General features: G+C 33.2%; 1 protein-coding gene across 2 annotated transcripts; it reads right to left on the bottom strand.

The window, feature by feature from the left end:
• Nucleotides 1–715: 715 nt before the first annotated feature.
• Nucleotides 716–19293, bottom strand: ND-MWFE (NADH dehydrogenase (ubiquinone) MWFE subunit). Of its 2 annotated transcripts, none has more exons than XM_069042120.1 (2): nucleotides 19185–19293; nucleotides 716–1089 (listed from the first exon to the last, which is right to left on the bottom strand). In XM_069042120.1, the coding sequence occupies exon 2, from the start codon at nucleotides 1077–1079 to the stop codon at nucleotides 813–815; it is 267 nt and encodes an 88-aa protein (XP_068898221.1). In that variant the 5' UTR covers nucleotides 1080–1089; nucleotides 19185–19293; the 3' UTR covers nucleotides 716–812. The 2 variants fall into 2 exon arrangements, with proteins under 2 accessions (XP_068898221.1, XP_068898220.1); XM_069042119.1 differs by lacking the exon at nucleotides 19185–19293 and adding an exon at nucleotides 4664–4773.
• Between the last annotated feature and the right edge of the window lie 54 nt (nucleotides 19294–19347).

The following is a 19347-nucleotide window of genomic DNA, read 5'->3' as shown; positions in this document are numbered from 1 at the left end:
CGGGCTTTCATATCGAAGCGATTTTTTTTTCTTTGTGAAAAGGTTACATTTCCTCGCATTGTATTAAAAATGTTTCCTGCACAATGTCACTTCGCTATGACCTGTGAATATATAAATAAATATAATATTCAGCACGCATACTTTACTAAACTAACGGATGACACTCATCGTTTAATTAATTTTCACTCTGTGCGAGAAAATGTACCAAAATAGTCAAATTTTTCTTTAACCCCATTAACATAAATTATTTCGAAATACGAGAAGTATTACAATATAACTACTACGTATCATTTACATAAATGGATATAAACAAGAGCTCAATCTATGGTAATGCAGATTTGCTTGATTTATCTTCTGGAGCTTCGTATTCAACACGAAAATCATTGAGGCGATCGAACGACGAAATCAAGTTATACGTTGACCCCTTTACTTGCTCTCAACACTACTTTTGATTTGCTTTGCTAATGCCTCGTATTATGATACGTTTGTAACAAACCTAATTTAAACGTACCCAATCGTCACATTGTTTTGTTTGCTGTTGAGGACATCATAAAGACCTGTGAATCACTTGCGCTACTTATAAATAGACATGTAATTGATGTTTCAACCGGGAGCAATATGTTATATTATGAGACCGGCTATTTATAAACAACTAGAAGAGCAAAGGGAAAATCCTCTGACACTTGTCTACTCACCTAAAGATTATTTCAAGAGCTCATTCTCTACGGCTCAATTATTATTAATCTTTCAGAACTACACGATAATCACACTTCATAAAAATATTCTAATAGAGGAAACTGTTGATAATAATATTATTTTTTGTTATTGCCGTTTCCGTTTTCTTCTTCATCACAATTTTCATCGTCCTCGTCTTCGTCGGGTATATTTTCCAAACCTTTGATTTTGTAAGGATCTTCCAGTCTGAGATCACGAAGATATTGCAATGCTTCATATTTGTCCATTATAGATCTTCGGTACATGTGGCCGGTAACTAACCAGTTCATAGGATATGCGATGTAATGAGGTACCGCTAGACAAACTGCTATTATCATGAAACCAGGAATGATTTGGTACCACATCTTTCACTGCCTAAAAACAACAACAATTCTAAATTATCGATTGACATAAATTTACCAACAGAAGCCATTGATCGTAGATCAATATACATATACTCGTAGATACAGGGTGTCTCAAATTCGCTAATTCCGAATTCAGAACGTGGTAGGGAAGGACCCAGTGGAGCTCGAAAAATACTTAGAAAAAAAAATCGCTCTTCCTGAAGAAGATATAAGCACTTTAATTTTGTTCAATACATAGCAGCCTTCATATCCACAGTGACAAAATACTATTCTAGCTACGTTGCCGTTCCATTTTTAAGGAAAACTACAAAAATTTAAGATCTTTTTACTCCAAAGTAAAGCTATTCTTCAAAAAATTGTTTTACGATATTATTTTCCACAATCATCTATACCATAAATAACAATAAACACTGAACTTTTCAGCCTGTATTTGAAGAAAACGCAGTTCAAAGGGTGCACCTTCAGACCAATATATCTTTGTGGGGGAGTTCCGATTTTTTTTTATTTCCATATTTGGACCACTGAAGTGATCCCGTACAACACTCTGAATTCGGAATTCGCGAATTTTGAGACACCCTGTATATCACTAATCACTATAAATAAATAAAAATCTATTTCATAACCTCTGTGTAAAACATTAACAAAAATATTAATTAAGCACAAATACTGATATACGTGTCTTAATTTTAACCAGTAAAAGAGCTTGCCAAATTGTGAAACTTTTCTCTATAACATTTTGCAAAATTTGGAAAGTTTTCCAAGATTTTTTGCCCCCAATTTTTACCAAACGAGTCGTCTTCTGTGATTAACTATAGTCTCTATTTTTTTGTAGCATGACAATTCTAATTTTTTTCCTATAACAATGTAACTTTTTTGATAAGACTTCGTTTCTATCACAACAGAAATTTTTCGCCCTTACCCATAGGCGGGTAAACATTTTGATGTCTAATTTATTCCAAACTTGTAACGCTTTTTCGTAAAAAATTCAAATAGAAAAAACGTTTTATTTAACAAGCTCTGCTACATGTTAAAATTAACACGGGCATTTTAGATACACCTGTATAATAATACTACAAATATCGAAAATTTGAGAAATCAGTTTTATTAATAAGCTTTTTCAAAATTTTTTGTATTGTAAACCAAAAATGTTATGTATAGTTAAGCAGGCCTGTGATATGTCATTTGGTGGGGGTGCGCGAAGACGGAAAACAGTCGGACTAGTCCATCTTTCGTAAAATAGGGGTGTTCAACAGACTAAAAAATCAGCTGATTTTTGCAGTGACCGGTGAACGAGTAAAAGTTTCCATTTAGCTGTTTTTTGAGTAATTTAAGTGATTTGTTGTGCGTTTTTCCCCCACCAAATGACATTTCTCAAGCCGGCTTAACTCTACTTAAGTTTTATAATTATAAATCTTTTCAGAAAAATACGATTTGAAAAATATGTATGCATACAGTGAGTTTTTTTTAAGACTGGCCATAGGGTTTTACATGCTAATTTTTCAACCCCCTGTTAACTTTTGTTCCGATGAAAATATTCAAACCATTTTTGGAACAAAGTTGGAACATTTTTTAAACTATCTGATAGATTACAATTCAATATCCCAAACTGTCGAAAAAGTTGTGAAAAAAATATTTTTTAGCGCGCCGAACGCGTCCAAAAGTGGAGATCGTCAGGTGCTGGTTGAGCCGACAATGGCGCTACTCTGGCGGCCGCTCGACGTACTATTATTTCGGCGCCCTAAAAAATATTTTTTTCACAATTTTTTCGACAGTTTGGGATATTAAATGTAATCTATCCGATAGTTTAAAAAATCTTCCAACTTTGTTCCAAAAATGGTTTGAATATTTTTATCGGAACAAAAGTTAACAGGGGGTTGAAAAATTAGCATGTAAAACCCTATGACCAGTCTTAAAAAAAACTCACTGTATAATAGTTATATTGTTATACGAGTTGCACAAGACAGTCTATTGTCGAACGACAAGGTTTAGAACACGACGAACGCAGTGAGAACATGTCTTGTGCAACGAGTATAACATGCTATTTTTTCTACTTCGGCTTCATTAATTTAATTTTTTTAATATAAAATTATTATCTAGTGACTTTTATTTTAATGAAATTGGGTTGGTATTGACGAAGCAATGTCATTTCATTAAAAATTAAATTTTAAATGGTCTCCCCCTTAATAGTTTATTTTGATCCAAAACATGGATTCAGGTTCAAATGACATCACATTTAACATTGAAATTTACTTTTAATACCAACCCCAAATTCAATTATCACTAGAAACGATGCAATAAAATTGATCTTTGTGAAACTGCTTTCGGTGTCACAAAACGCTCATTGTGACACCGAAGTAGAAAAAGTTAGTTTTAGGCCCGGTTTTTACCTTTTACCTTCAAGTAAATTTATCTAGCCAGTAGTTGCTATGATTTAGAATCTGCTATTGGTAATTACCGTTCAAATAAAGTTACTTGAAGGTGAATAAACCGGGCCTAAATGTACCAATACAAAATAGTTAGAAATAGATAACAAAAATCAAAGAAAATTTTGAAGGAGATATTCCTTACTGTTATTAAATTAACGCAAGAAATCATTTTTGTGTGCTTTGTGAGAAGGATATATCTGTTAAAAGTGAAATTATTGCCACATTGATTTGTTACGGCTGTAAATTAACTGAAAATATCGTAAAATAATTTATGGAAAATGTCTGTTTCGCATTAGCTATACAGAAAACTTCCGTGATATTTGCTGTCATTTGAAATTTTAAATGTAAATTTTTTAGTCTATTTAATAAGTACTAACCACCTAATATTTTAATTGGCTGTACATACATCCTATTACCGACCCAAAAGATTATCATTAATTATATCATTTTGGGAAACTCTAAATGTCAAAAATGTTTTGTGAGTTTTGTGAATGATTTATATTTATTTCGTTTTCTTTCATACAATCATGCAAACAAATAGAATGTTGTAAGTGATTTAATAGCGTCTAAAAGCTTAAATCTTCTCAATATTCAACTTTAAATAACCCACGTTGCATTTGTATAAAATATAAAAAATATTTTAACAAATACTCGCACCTTGGTAGGAAATAACTTGACACCAGCAATAAATACAATAAATTAATCGACTTATGAGGCATTACTTCAATCTTTCTCAGTTTTATTGCAGTGGGCCATGTATGCTCAATCAATGACACTTCAATTTTGTTTATGAAAAGAAATTTGTTTAAATATTATAAATCAAATACGTTCAATATTTGAGGCGAATTAAAAACTCCATATTTAAAAAGATTATTAAAATGTGAACAACATAACCTGCAATCACTTAGTCGACCTTGACACTTTTAACTAAATTTGATGGAGTTTTAAAACGAAGTAATTTCAATTATAATGAGATTATAATGTAAACGGAAATTCAACAAATTACTGTATACTTGGGTGTTGGTATCACAATTTTTCGCTCAAATAATTTTTTATGTTAATCTACTAAATATCTAATTATCTATCATCACAGTTAGTTTGAAAGGTAGGAAATTCCGCACTTTAAGTATACAAGTACTAAACCGATAAAATACTTACTGCAAAATTACAATATTTATGTCAAAAACAACAAGAACGCTGACACACAGGAGAAATTGTAATTTAACGTTTTCGATTGACTGTTTTTGCAACGCCACCTAATGACTAATGTGTAACCTGACGTAAATCGTACCCTTTTTATGTTGTCTGTGTTAGGTGTTATAAGTTATAACGTGTTTTAATAAAAGCAATAAACATGTAACATTTTAAATTTAATTATATATTTGTTTAATGGTTCATTAGGAGACCTCTCGATGTGTACTTTAGAAAATGACTTCTTTCCAAGGAATATTATTATAATTTGAATTAGGAAATCAAGAGACTGTGGAGATCCAAGAAGAAGGACACTAGAGGATGCTGCGCAATGAGGACGAATAGGACGAGTTGGTCCTGAAACGCCATTGGCTTCATCCCCTTTTCATCCCGTTGGATGAACCCCGAAAAGAGAGTTTGCGCAACTAACCCTCTTGGAAATAAATTTAGATTTCTAATAAGCTTACGTTATCACTGCCATTCTACATAACACACTTTGTAAGGAAAAACACAACTCCTGTTTGTGATTTGATTATAGTATCACTTTGATAGGAAAGTACAGCATTTATAATTGCACCTATAAATAAAAAGAAACTACCACAAATAACATATATTGTGGAAATTACTGTGTGAAGTAATGTTATATCGTGCAGGCTATTTTCTAGTGGTCAGTCGTGGGGGTAGAAAATCGATCGAATAATCCGCGATTCATTTGCATATCGCGGGTCAGCGGCGGCTAATAGCCGCCGACATGCCACCTCACCAACACGAAACTTCTAAAAACACTAAAAACTTGCCCTTTTTATTACAATTTATAGCCTCATCGCTATGCAAATGTAATTAGTTTCATAAGCCAAGCTAGTTTTACTCAAAGAAGAGTGTAATCGCGGCCGTTTTGCTTTTATGGCACCCTCCTCGGCCGTCCACAATGGGATCGCAATTAACTGTAACACAGGAAGTCGAAGGAAATTGTTGCAATTTTTATCGACTGTTTACGCCATGCACGAGATAAACAAAGCTAATCAGGAATCTTCGCTGGCGAGAAGAAATCTCGTTCAGACTTTGATACAGTTTCACAAAACATCAATTAATTTCTATAATTATTACGGAAATTTATCTTGTTTACAGCTCTCTCCCATGTCTCACCTCTAACCCCTGTAAATCTGACCTCCGATTATTTTAATTCGTTTACTTCCATCATCAGACTATTATCGCACTAAATTACTTTTAACTTGTGTAATCAAATTCCTCTCAAAAATCGGCCCAAATGGAAAGCTTTGCGTTAATAACAATAATAAAAAGACAAAGTGGAGAATCGGGACTGCATCTCGGATGACTAAGCACCAACAAGGATAACAGATAGGATCATGAAACTGTCATGACACCGTAGTTAACTTAACTGCCATCGTGTGCTGCGAAACGAGTTTTGTCGCCCCTGAAATTTATCAGGAGATTTTTTCGATTTCAATTGAATTATCACAACACCAGAAATTATAATGCTGTTTTCTCCATTACGACGTGTACGCGACACTCATAAATGCAATCTGCATTACATCACGTTTAAACTAGTATGGTTGTGTTGTTTGAAACAGTTCATACGTGGTAAAACTCATTTTGAACGAATAACCAATATATCTAACGTATTATATCTTAATTAGTACATAAGAAACTTGTTGACTATAATTCGGTTAACATAAAAATACCTATGTACGTTTTCTAATTAATTATTAAAATACGATCCGTGAAACCAAATTATGCATAATGGACGTCTCAGTCTGGCGTCTTTGCTTCACCAAAAGTTTAACAATCACACATAAAAATATCCGCGGATTTTATTCGTTATTATGATTATGTCAGTGTTTTATTGCCAATAGGAATTTGTACGCGCTGTAATAAACGTGTGGGATTAACTTCCTGGACGTAAAATCAGATATAACTATCTCTCACCAATTAACCACTTTTCTTTGGCTTAAACAGGTTCTGATAAAGCAGCGAGGGAAAAATGTTATTTGAGTTTTTGCCGTAAGGACTCAACGACATCAAAGAAATAATCGCTCGCAGAGAAATATATTTTAATAAACTACGCAGGAAATGTACTCGTATGTAGGTAATGGTAAAGACTTATCGGCGTTTGCTGAATCAAAACATTAACAAATAAGCACGTTTTTAAAAATATGTTAAGTTCACTTAAGTTGAGTCTGATTAATTTACGGATTGGATTCGTTGAGGCCAAGGGATACTCTGTCCTTCAATTAGATATCGACGACAATTATCTGACAAGTAACGAGTAATTAAATTTTAATTTAAAAATGATGTTCATTAATAGATGGAATAATTTAATCAGCACAATCACTACATCTTAAATAACATATCAATTAAATGTGCCATTAAATAGTAGTTTATTTAACGAGTTCGTGTGTAAATTGGCCTTTTTTTGGCATGAGTGGGCCAGTTTACACCCGAACGAGTTGAATACAACGTTTTTTTGTTCGACAAGCCCCTTAAAGGTTCCAAATCTTTAAAATTAGCATGACGTTTCGTTTTGACAAATTGTGATATGTATTTATCAAAATCCGTTCACACAAGAGAAAATTCTCAAGTTCTGACAGTGTCGAAAAAAAAATTAGAATGTTCAACAGCGATACACAGTCATTCCAGAACTTTTTGACAATTTTAAATGGATTCAAAATGGGTATTTTCAATTTAGCGGTAAAACTTGACTCACCCTGTATATAATACAAATATGTAATTGTTCTATGATGTGGTTGTTGGTACAGATGCAACTGGTGTTACTGTCCAGATATTCTTTGTAAAGACATTGAGGTAAAAAGTTCTAAACAAAATTAAATTAATAGAAAACGTAATCGATGCAACCAGTAATACATACCACGTTATTATCACTGTCTTATCATTTATCACTGATCACTGACAAACTATTTTGATTTTTGTTACTTTGATGTCTTATTTTTCAGTCACACAATATGGTAGATACATATTATTATGTTAATAATTATTATAATTATTCGCTGTTGTAAGAAATTATCATAATTTATAAATTTTGTACACAATAATCTAGATGGAAATTTGACAGATCGTGAGCTTTGCTGTCACGACTATAATCGCCTCTAGCTCTCCAGCTGGTATCCAGTTTTGTAAAAATACAAATTATTTAATGTTTTACCACAGGAAGCATTAACGCACATGTCATCTGTAACTCTATGTTCTACTATTCTTCGTCGAAGAAGATTATGTAGCGCCCATAGACCCTATTCCTCTCTATTGAAGATCAAAGAATTCTTCGGTGGGGGATTGGGGGTCATATAACCTTATTTGATGAGGAGTAGTATACATACACGAGTTGCCATCGTCGGTTAGAACAATTGCGAAAATTGTTTTACTCATTTAATTCTTGTCGTTTTCATTTGTAATTTTTTCTACAAATTCAGAAAAGGCGAAACGAGCCGGCCAGAGGCATTGGAATCAATCTTGCAAGTTCCGTATTTGGTAACAAATATGATTAACCAGTTTTCCTCATTAATTACGCGAAAAGTAATATTAGAGGTTACTCGGTACGGTAGCAATTTGTAATATAAAGACCGCCCATAAATTATAACGAGCAGTTTTGTTTATGGCATGCGTTCCACTGATAATAACTGATTTGTTATAAATTTTTCGACGAGATAACATAAATCTTAGCGGTCTCCGTCCAGCACACAGCCACGAGCAATTTTCATTTAACAGCCGTGCAATTTTCACCTGCTCCTAAATAATGGAATAGAGCCGCAACACGATTATTATTAATGTTAAAAACAAAGATAGGTACAACCGTACGAATAAAGAATGCGTCAGAGGAATGCGAGAACAAGGCATTGTAACGAATCACCCAGGGTGATGCTGTAGTCTTGGGATTATTGTCGTTGGCGTCCATACTTAGACCGCCGCTGACAGAGAGACGGGTTGGTAAATGCGACGCCACTAAGCGAGGCGTCCTGGCGCTCTTCCAACCATAACACAACTCAGACAAAATATTAGAGGGAGAGACGAGGATGCTCTGTCACGGAGACGGCGTGAATTACGACGCGTCATTAACTACCTCCGTGCCAATTAGGAGGCCACCATCACGTCGACCAACGTGCTGGACGCGGAAAAATATTTTCTAACGACGTACCAATTGTTTCCACTGGATTATGCCGCTTCAGGAGGCTAATGAAGTTAAAAATGGCTCAAACGTGGAGCGAGTCATCTTGCAATCTCGGAGAGGACTTTCCGGAACAGGCGTTGCAGGGAACAATACTACAATGTACACACTTCTGTGCAATAAAATTAAGCACAGCAAATATTGTAAGTTTAAACGAGACAACGAAATTCCTAATAAAAACTTTGTTATGTAAGTCAGTAATTTTTTTAGGAATGTCAAAATGCCGTTTCATTTAGATAATAATTCAAAAATGTTTTCAAATGTTAAATGTACAGTCGATGGACAAATAAAACTGGGACAAAAATGACAATCACATAAGTCAAAATTTACAAATTTGCATCGTTTAATTACGGCTTTATCACAAATACGTTAACTTTGGTATGACATATTATATAGACACTGACAAATATATTGACAATTCAATGGTCTGATTTACACAGATTAAATTTTAAGTGTCCCAGTTTTATTTGTCCACCAACCGTACATACATATTATACAACTAAAATATTGTGAATATTAGTCATCATAAGGGTTGTGCTTAATTTTATTGCACAGAAGTGTAAGTACATTAATTAGAAATAAAATACATATCACCTTAGATCAAAATAAATACCTCATTACCTATAGGTACGTGCTCTCCATAATTGGAGTCAGAAAGCAATTTAGCAGAAGACTGTAATAGTAGATTACATACCGAGGTGGGAAGTGTTTCATTCCTGTCGAGAGCTAAGATAGTTTACCAAGGCGTAGCCGAGGTGAACTAATGCTCGAGACAGGAATGAAACACATTCCCACCGAAGTTTGTATACTATTTTATTCGGAATCATTACATTTTTAGCAAATAAACAATCAATTTGATACAGTTTCATTTCTACTGTTTTTCGACTTTTAGTAAGTACGCCACTGGAAAAACCTTATAATAGGGCGGAAAGTGGCCTATTACTGACCAAGAGATGGAAGTAAAGATAAAAAGGAATGGTCAGCTTTCGGCCCTCGTATAAGGTTAGGAATGTGCATATTACAATATGATTCCGAATAAAATATATTAATAAGGGTTATTCTTTCTTGTAAGACACAATTCTTGCAGATTACAAATGGTCAGAACAATAAAATAGTTACGTTTTTAAAAAACATGAAGAATCGTCTTTAAAAGAAGTTTTTTTCTACAATCGATATAAAAAGTAGGCATTTGCGCTTGCATTTGACAACGAAAAAGTTGACGTTTTCCGAGGACTGTCACTTTGTCGCACAAGCGCGACAAAATGTACGAAATGCTCACTCTCCGAATTTTTTGTTAAAATCAGATGTCCAGTGATTATTCTAACTAGTGACAACGAATAAACAGAAAGAATTGTTGTGTCTGTATTCTTTGTGTTTTTACAAAAAACATTGCTCAAAAGCCTGTAGAAGGAAGGGAAACTGTTGAGGAAGCGTTTTCGTGTACACCTCCCGAAATTGTAAGTGCAGCAAAAGAACCAGAATACACACTTCCATAGCATGAATTACTTTTCAAAAACTGTAATTATTGTACATATGTACTTTTAATGTCAATATTGTGAATAATTAGTTTCTGATTTTAATAAAGTATTACATTGATTTGTTCCAAATAAAATAATATGTACCTAGTAGTCATAGTTACGATTGTAGAAAAAATGTTGTGTGTATTGCGAGCGCAAGTGTACATTGTCGATTTCGAGAAAATCTCTCAGGCCCGGTTGTATAAAGCTTAGTTCCGCCCATTTGATTGGTTGATTCAAATAAAATGTAAAATATCCTCCAATCAGATCGCTTGACATTATGTTAACTTTAACAACGACTTGACATCGCTTTATATAACCGGGCCCCAATCAACAATGTATCACTTTGCGGTCTTAATACACAAATAACTATTATTGCAGATGTATAAATTAAGCAGTTTTCTTAGATCTGTGTTTCTCATGTGACATACTCATAAATAATACAGGTCAGGTACGTGGAAGATTTGACGTTATGTGAATGACAAGTAGATAACTTTTTAAAATAGAAAGGTTAATAAAAATAAAAAATATGAAAACTGGTTTGGAAGGCGTTCACGTCCAAAGTTATTGTGTTGAGTCATAAATAATTTCTGAATCAACGGTGGGTTGGTCTTTTCTTGCTTTCTTTTGGGGTTATCAACTTTAAAGGAGCATTTTTGTAAATGTTATGTTTTGAAAGTGTAAACAAGGCAAAATGCTTTGAGGACGATTTAAAAAATGTGTAGTGTATGGTCTAGATGGCGTAGTATATTAATTAATGCAAGATTGGTAGAACTGACTAATTTGTATAGTATATACCATTCACGATGTTTTGGCATAAGGGGAGGCTATGATTTCATTTTTTAACGTTGGATACATGTTTGATTTCTGTCATCTCTACTGTCACTAAAGTGCCTGACATGTGGACCTATCAAAATGAAAGTAACATGTTGCCGAATTTACCGTAATCATAATTAAGCGACTTTAAAACGTATTGATGGTGTTTATATTAGACTGCAGAACATATTTTCAGTAAGTTACAATGAAGTCAAGTTTTTTTTTGTGTATAAATTAAATCGTAGGTGAGTACAAGATAAATATGAAGGAAGAAACAACCAATTGAAATGGCACAGGGGTTTTGTAACTTCGCCATAGAGTTGTGAATTTATGGCTTGAGTCTATTGTGAAATGTACTCCTGAAATTTGCCAACATTTTTGTAGATATTGTAAAGAACTTATTTCGGAAGATTGGACAAAATTAATGTGAAAGCTTTCATTTGAAAACGTTCTTCCTTTAATAATTTCATTAGGAGAATCTGACTCGGAATTTGATTGGGATTTTGATCCAGGTAATGATGATTCAGAATTTTCTAATGAAATTATGGAAGTTGAATAGTTTTGTTCTTTTTTGTCATAGACGATGGGTGTGTAAATATTTTGCAGAAAGATTGGAATAAAGTAAGGCTTAATAAGTAGGTACAAGATTTTATACAATCTAGTTCTAGGGATGTTTTGCTTAAAATGAAAAATTCATTGAGAAGTTACTAACTGGTTGGTTAAGACACTGTATAGGTGGGTTATCTAAGTGGTGCATAAACTAACAGGAGCCACTTCATCTTTCGGTCCCGGTCCCTACTATTCTGTAGTCTGTTCAAGTCAGTTTCCTGTTTTGTTAAATTGGATTAAAAATGTGTGAGTATTGTTCTATTGCAAACTAGTAAAACTGACAACAATGCACTAGACAATGACGCAGTTTATAACCTCAAACTTAGAAAAACATAACCTAATTCAACAGACAGCTTTACTGCCAACTTAAATGCACTTTTTCCATGGCCTCCCCTTATGCCAAAACATCGTGAATGGCATATAGGTTACCTCTTTGCCATTGAAAACAATAGTTTGAATTTTTTTCCCCCGCAAAAGTTACTCGTGACGTCATAATGCAGTAAACTTTTACTACAGAGTCCGTCGATCACACATTAGGTGTTCCCTCACTAGAACAAAACCCAATAAACCCCACGGAGCTTATAAACCTTGGGTTCTATTCGAACGCTGAAAATTTCTGGGTTGATTTTACGTCACGAGTTACTTTTCCCCCCCGCCCCCCAATTTTCAACGAGGCAACCGACTATACAAATTAGTCAGTTCTACCAACCTTGAATTAATGCCGTGGTGGTTCAAAAAATTTCCTCCCGAAGTAAGGGTGTAAACTCTAGTCGACGCGACGGTGTGACATTGTTGATGATATTTTGAAGACCATCGTGGAATAAAAGCCATACAATCCAGTATAACATCGGACAAAGTCGATACATCCTAATAAAGTACCAGTCACTACTTACAAAAGGTAAGAAAAATTAACAAATAGGTGTCGGGATCCCGCATTCTTTCAGGGAACAAAACGAAAATGGCTACAACAACTAGTCTGTTTTCTTGGAATAAAAGAGTATCATTTTGTGACGACAGTCAGTCTGAATCTGAACCGAATTTTAGAATTAGGTGCATTTTATTGTACGTGGTAAGATCAAAAGAGGATTATTCTGAGCTGCTAAAATGCCACGAACTAGTTAAAGTCTACGTTCAACATTTATCGATAAAAGTAAGAGTTTTAGAAAGAGTCCTTTACACTCGCAAATTTGAAAAACGTAGTTTTGTTTGTATAAGAATGAAAGATCTCATACGGGAGAGATAACAAAAAAAATGTTGCAATTAGGGTGGTCTGCGTCGCTGCATCCAGCACATTCACCAGACCGTCCGGCAATTACAAAATGAATTAGGTGCAAGACGTTATACAAATAGTAACCAAGTTCATCAGTTCGCCTAACATTCTTCAGTACTTATCTACTAAATACTCCAGATTTTTATGCCAGGGGCATTAAAAAGCCTCTCGATAAACTGTGATATTTCTTTAGCTATTACAGAAGAGTGATTGTAGTTTGTAGTTTAGAATTAAAATTAATCGTAAATTGTAATCTAATAAATGCTGATGCCCTCAAACGGAATAATTTATGAACTAAGTTATCTTCTTGTTACGAATCAAGTGAAGCATTAAGCTTTGATCTTCTATGGCAGACATGACACGGCTCAAAAGAAGAGCAATTGTTTCAAATTGTGTGTAATAGAAATTTAATCGATTAGGCATTTCAAAAAGCTTTATTGTCAAACGCAACACCACTGCTAAGCAGATTTTTCGGTGAAATGTCTAACAAACGTCAGTTTTAAAGCAACGGTGTCGATGTTAACCTTGAAAAAAAAATCGATTTCGGCAAAGTTTACGGACACTTCTTGTAATTGTAAGCAACAATTATTTGAATTGAAGATAAAGCATTAATAATTAATTAATTAATAATAGATTTTTCAAGAGGTAGGCAACCAATAAAACGACTGTGTACATATGTGTACGATTAAGCTAAGACAGACGTTTCAGTAAAACAAAAGATGAGATAGTACTCTTCATTTTTTTTCTTGTTGATCACTGTATATTTAGACGAAGTAAATTCAAATTACTTAATTTAAATAACTTACTTACCTACTATTAGGCCTCGAAATTAAGACTAAATAAAACGTTTCCTTAACATTTCAAAAGAGGTGATACAATACTTGCAACATGTTGTTATACAAAAAGCAAAAGTTTTACGAAGGGGTGAATAGGACTTTTAGTGCAATCACAAATTTAATGATCTTGATGTATGTAGCTTCATATTTTTTGCAGCGTTTGTTATTTAAAAATCATCTGGAAAAATATGTAATGCCCTAATGACTAATGAGCATTTGGTTCTGAATTAGGTAAACCCTCTCTATTAATAAATTAAGAATTATATCTGCTCTGAGATCAGATGAGAATGATTTTATAGGAGTAACTACCCTACAGCAGAATCTCTATTTCACAGGTCATAACTCAACCAACCACAATCGATCTCTTCTGCTGTTTTAGCCCATTCATTATCGAAATTAGGTGCCGAAACAGTCAATTAACAAATTGTTATTTGTCTTCTTTATTTCTTCCAGTATCATTTTTGTCTTGAATAAATCTAATTAGTGGCAACATTTTCTGATAGTCATTTGTGATAATTTTGGTCTGAGCAATTCTTCCAAGAATTCTTCAGTCATGCAGTCATGATAATCTGCGGTAGTTTTTAGTATTCTTGGTAGATAATAATAACGCCTCGTATAACCGGCCACAGTTGTCCGTTCAAAGAAGAAATTCATTTTTTTCTAAATACATTAGCTCTTTGTTGTAATACATAAAAATACTACATCTTCTCCCTTCAATGACAGCATTATGATAAGCACCTAGAAGATAAGATTTTTAAGTAAATAAAATTAGTTTTACCGTATAAACGTTTCATTTTATAACACAATGAAAAAGAAATATCTTCACCAACAAAATTTAGAGAAATGGTTAAAATTCGAAATTTCAAAAGGTTGATTTATGCTAGAAAACAAAAAAAAAACTTTTTTCTTGCTCTTCCCTTGAATCCCTTGAAATACTCGTAGATATAAAAAAATTACTCGTAAATTAATATTATCTTAGATCGCTTTGTGTTATTTCTAACGACAAAAGTAATATAGGTCACAATCAGTAATAACCTGAGTTTCGAAAGTGCACTAAAATTTCTTTTATATTGTTATCTATTTAATTAATTATTGCGTACATTTTTTATTCCTTTCACGTATTACTCATTGTCAGATAAATTATATGCGATTCAATTGGACTCATTGTGTGCAGCAATAATAGTAATAGTGGGGATAAAAATGCGACATGGACACTTTCCACCCACATCGATGTAAGAACAAAGTGTGTTTAGTAAGAATAAAATTTCAAACTTAAATGAAAAAACGAGGCCATTTTCGATTCTTTCGCGAGGGGTTTAACGCCGTCCTAATGTAATATTCATTGTTATTTATCGCGATAACAACGACTCAGGTATGGATTTAAGGGTAAATAAATTCCAGTGTAGGTATACAGCACGACCGAACCGTTTCACTGTATAAAAAATAATACTGAAATATTCTCATGCAATTAACTACTTAACAAAATCCATGGCTGATAAGCATGAAAGTCATAAAACTGAGCAAACTGATAAGGTGACCGATCTGTTTCAAGATTTATAACGGTGTCCCGACCGAGGTCAGAGGTTAACACACCATTTCCAAGCCGGTGACTTTTTCCATTTCGGTACACATATAGGAGCAAAGCTAGGAATCGTTCGATGATTGATGGAGAATGTTGGCCATAATACATTATGGCGATAAGATATCTCGAGATTTCTCGTGTTGCGTTCAAACGTTATCAGCAGCTTTTTCTCGAAGGATGCAGTTGAAATATTGATTCTTTTTCAACTTACAACAATCAATTTTTGACACGTATAAACGCATCGACCCATAAATGTGTGTTGCTCACCGTAATAACCCCTAAACAAATACGATCTATGTGTTGCCTTTTGTGATCAGAAGTGCGATACCACCCACACAATGTAATACAAGAACCTTTTCATTTCGGTACCGATAAGTCGCCGCCCTATTATTTTTCATAAATAGATATTTCACCGTTGAATTAGGCTTTTAAGTCACATTGTTATAAGAGAAGGGAGGTTATTATTTTATCCGTACACTTATCAATCATTACAACATACAACTATTGTTCGTCATTTTGTTAAAGCCAGCGCAAAAAAGGAAACGGAAATTATACCCAGCAACTTCTTGAGAATTCGCCGCGATAAGAATAATAGATGTTAACAGACAAGCTAATTATTAATTTCATTAGCTCACACCCGTTATCTATTCTGGAAATCAAATGTTAGAGAGGAAATAACGTGCGGATTATTTGTCACATCTTAAAATGATTGCCATCAGTGACAAATGGTAGAAAGATCTTGTCTTCCCAAATAATCTTAACTGAAATAATGGGAAATCTTGAAAATAAAGCAAAAAAGGTGGTTAGCTTTTGGTAATCGGTTGCATTTGAAGGTCTAAATTTAAATCAAATAAAAGTCATAAAAAATCATTAACATGTGTCTGGTGCGAGGTTTATAAATATAAATAATAATAAACATGTTTAGTGTCAGCAATAATTCTATTTTTATGAATTAATGTCAATGTGTCTTTAAGCGATTTCCTATGATACATTTATTTATATTACTTCGATCACGTTTACGAAAAATGTGTTTTGTCCACTTATAATAATGTGAAATAACAGACAATTCTCGAATAGGTGAATTAACAAAATATTCCTGGGGCGTACCAGGAGCGGTAACATTACAGATATCATTACAAAATTATTTTCCCGAAAACTTTCCTTCTAAAACTGCGAAGAAAATAAGAATGGCATGGTCATAAACTAATTAAAAGTGATGTTCTTCTGGTTTTATGTTTTATGGTTTGTTTTATCGGTGTGTCCATACTACTAGTAGGAGAGGCTCCTTCAGAAATATTTCAGAATTCCACCGTGTTTTTAAAAGTAACTATATTTAAAAAGCATCATTTTTAAAAGACTTTCCCTTGTTTTTAAAGCATATTAAAAAAGTCCTAGATTAATGAAACTATGCTGCATTTCAAGGCATGTCGACCTGTTTTTAAATTTATTATTTTAAATTTGTACTATATGGGGCTGTTCAGCATAACAGTTAAAATATTAAGAATTCTGCCCTGTTTTTTAAGGTAGAAGGCATGCTATACAAACTCATGTAGATAACGATTTTAAAAGAAAATCGATAGAAACAGGGTAAAACACCCTGTCTGTAAAATTGATGTAAAACTGTATTTATTAATGAATTAAGATTATATGCGATTTTCCCCTGCTTTGAAGTTTGTACTATGTGGGTCTGTTCAGCACAACAGTTCAAATTTAAGGATTTTGCCCTGTCCCGAGCTTCTTCTAACTGCGATGACGAAGCCTGACTAATTTGTTTGAATAGTTTTTGGCCAAAAAGTTCGTATTCCGTAAGTGATACTTTCGAAAAAAAAAGCAATTACAAAAAATGTTATTTTCAGAATTGATCATCTACATATTTGGAAATGAGAAAAATTAAATACAAATGCGTTGTAAAATTTAATTCTTATGGATCAATGTATAAGATTGGTGTCCAAAACAAACAATTTTTTCATTTTCCAAAATCGGCTGAACAAAAAAAAGTGGATAGAGGTTTTAGATACTTCTGGAATACTTCCTTCAAAATTACAAAATGCACTCATCTGTCAAGACAACTTTTCAGAAAATTATTTTACAAGTTCTCAAAAAACTAGATTTCATAGATGTGGCGTGCCGTCCCCATCAGTTGTTCGTTCCAAATTCACAGTGTCACAAAATAACAGTTTCTCCAGATAAATCGAAGATTTAATGACTATGGAAACTACAAACAAGTTGTCCCCATTCATCAAAATTCTCAGGCAAAGTGTTCAGGTTTTTCAACGCACCAAAGTTCGTGAGCTCAATCCCAGAGAAAAGAAAATCTATTACATGGATCTTGATAAGCGAAAAACAATTTCAAAATTGAAAACTTGAAATAAAATTCTAGAAATAATGGAATAAAATGTTTGAATAATTATTTCTTTGTTTTTTTTTTTACCAACAAAACCATAATATAGAACTATTTTAACTGACATTCATATTAAGCATAACAGACCAGACATTATAATTTTAAATAAACAACAAAAGCAAGCATATCTTTTAGATATAGCTGTTCCAAATTCACACAATATAACACAGACATATAACACAAAAATTAATAAATATTTAGAGCTCTCCGTTGCTATGAGAAATCTTTGGTGTTTAGAAAAAATTTCGATTTTACCACTTGTAATTTCAGCAACGGGAATAGTACCGCAATCTCTTTTTAAAAATTTAAAAATTCTGGATTTAGATAACACATTGGTAGTTGAAATTCAAAAAGGTATATTATTATACTCATGTCACATCGTGAGGAAGTTCCTTAACATTGACACAGAACATAATACACAACAAAGTCAAAATGCGGAGGCGAGACGCCGGTAATTATGTTGATAAGCACTGCACTATTACTTGATAGTAATATCCGCAATAGTGTATGTACTCCGGCAAAATTGCCGTGCCGCCGGGTGGAGGTGGGATAGCAAAATACATAAATAAAAATAAAAAATATCTCCATATGCAACTAATTATACATTGGAAACGCTGCAAGCATTCTGGGCACTTTTCCAAATTCCGCATTATTATTGGAAATTTTTGTATTGTAAACCAAAAATGTTATGTACTTAAGCTTAAGTTGATTAATTATACTTATAATATGTATTATACATTTAATTGCAGTAGTTGAAGAATATGCAACTTATTATACATCTAGTTCGGCCTCACGTTAGCGCTTTCTTTGCATTTCTCACAGTAAAATTTCTATCCGTTGGAACAATAAAAAATTTGTTCAACTGTTTGTTTGATAGTCTTAACACGCAAGTGTTATAGTTTTATAGCTCTTTTTACTTTTGCTTAATTTTTTTTATTTAACTGAGCTGTGTGATTTTCTACACAATCATTTTATGATGTTCAGAAATTTCCAGTGTTATATCCTTATTATTTTTCCAGGCGTCTATAGCCATTTTTTCTTGATTTTTATTTAAATATTTGCTTTTTAAAAACTACCTTTAAATGTAATCCTTAAAAAAACAAAGTGTTCTGAAGGGGCAGTAAAATACAGATAAAAAAAGTCTACAAAATATTCATAAATCTCAGTTTATTAAACAATTTGGCAACCAGCTATAGCAATTTTTCAAAATTGTTTAAAATTCAATGAAGTCTTGTTTATCACACTTGATAATTACTTACAAATTCAGTCCGTTTTCATCACTTGTGCTTAAAATCAAAGTTCTCAGTATGATAACTAACTGAAATTAATTATTATTTATTTCAATCAAAGAATATTTACCATAGATTCTTGAACCTCCTGCATCACTCTACCACTAGTGCTGACACCTAGGTCCCATCGCCT

The sequence above is a fragment of the Tenebrio molitor genome, chromosome 3 (assembly GCF_963966145.1).
Source record: "Tenebrio molitor chromosome 3, icTenMoli1.1, whole genome shotgun sequence".
In the NCBI taxonomy this organism is placed as follows: domain Eukaryota; kingdom Metazoa; phylum Arthropoda; class Insecta; order Coleoptera; family Tenebrionidae; genus Tenebrio; species Tenebrio molitor.
The sequence above is the reverse complement of the archived record's forward strand: the minus strand, read 5'-3'. Positions and strand labels throughout refer to the sequence as shown.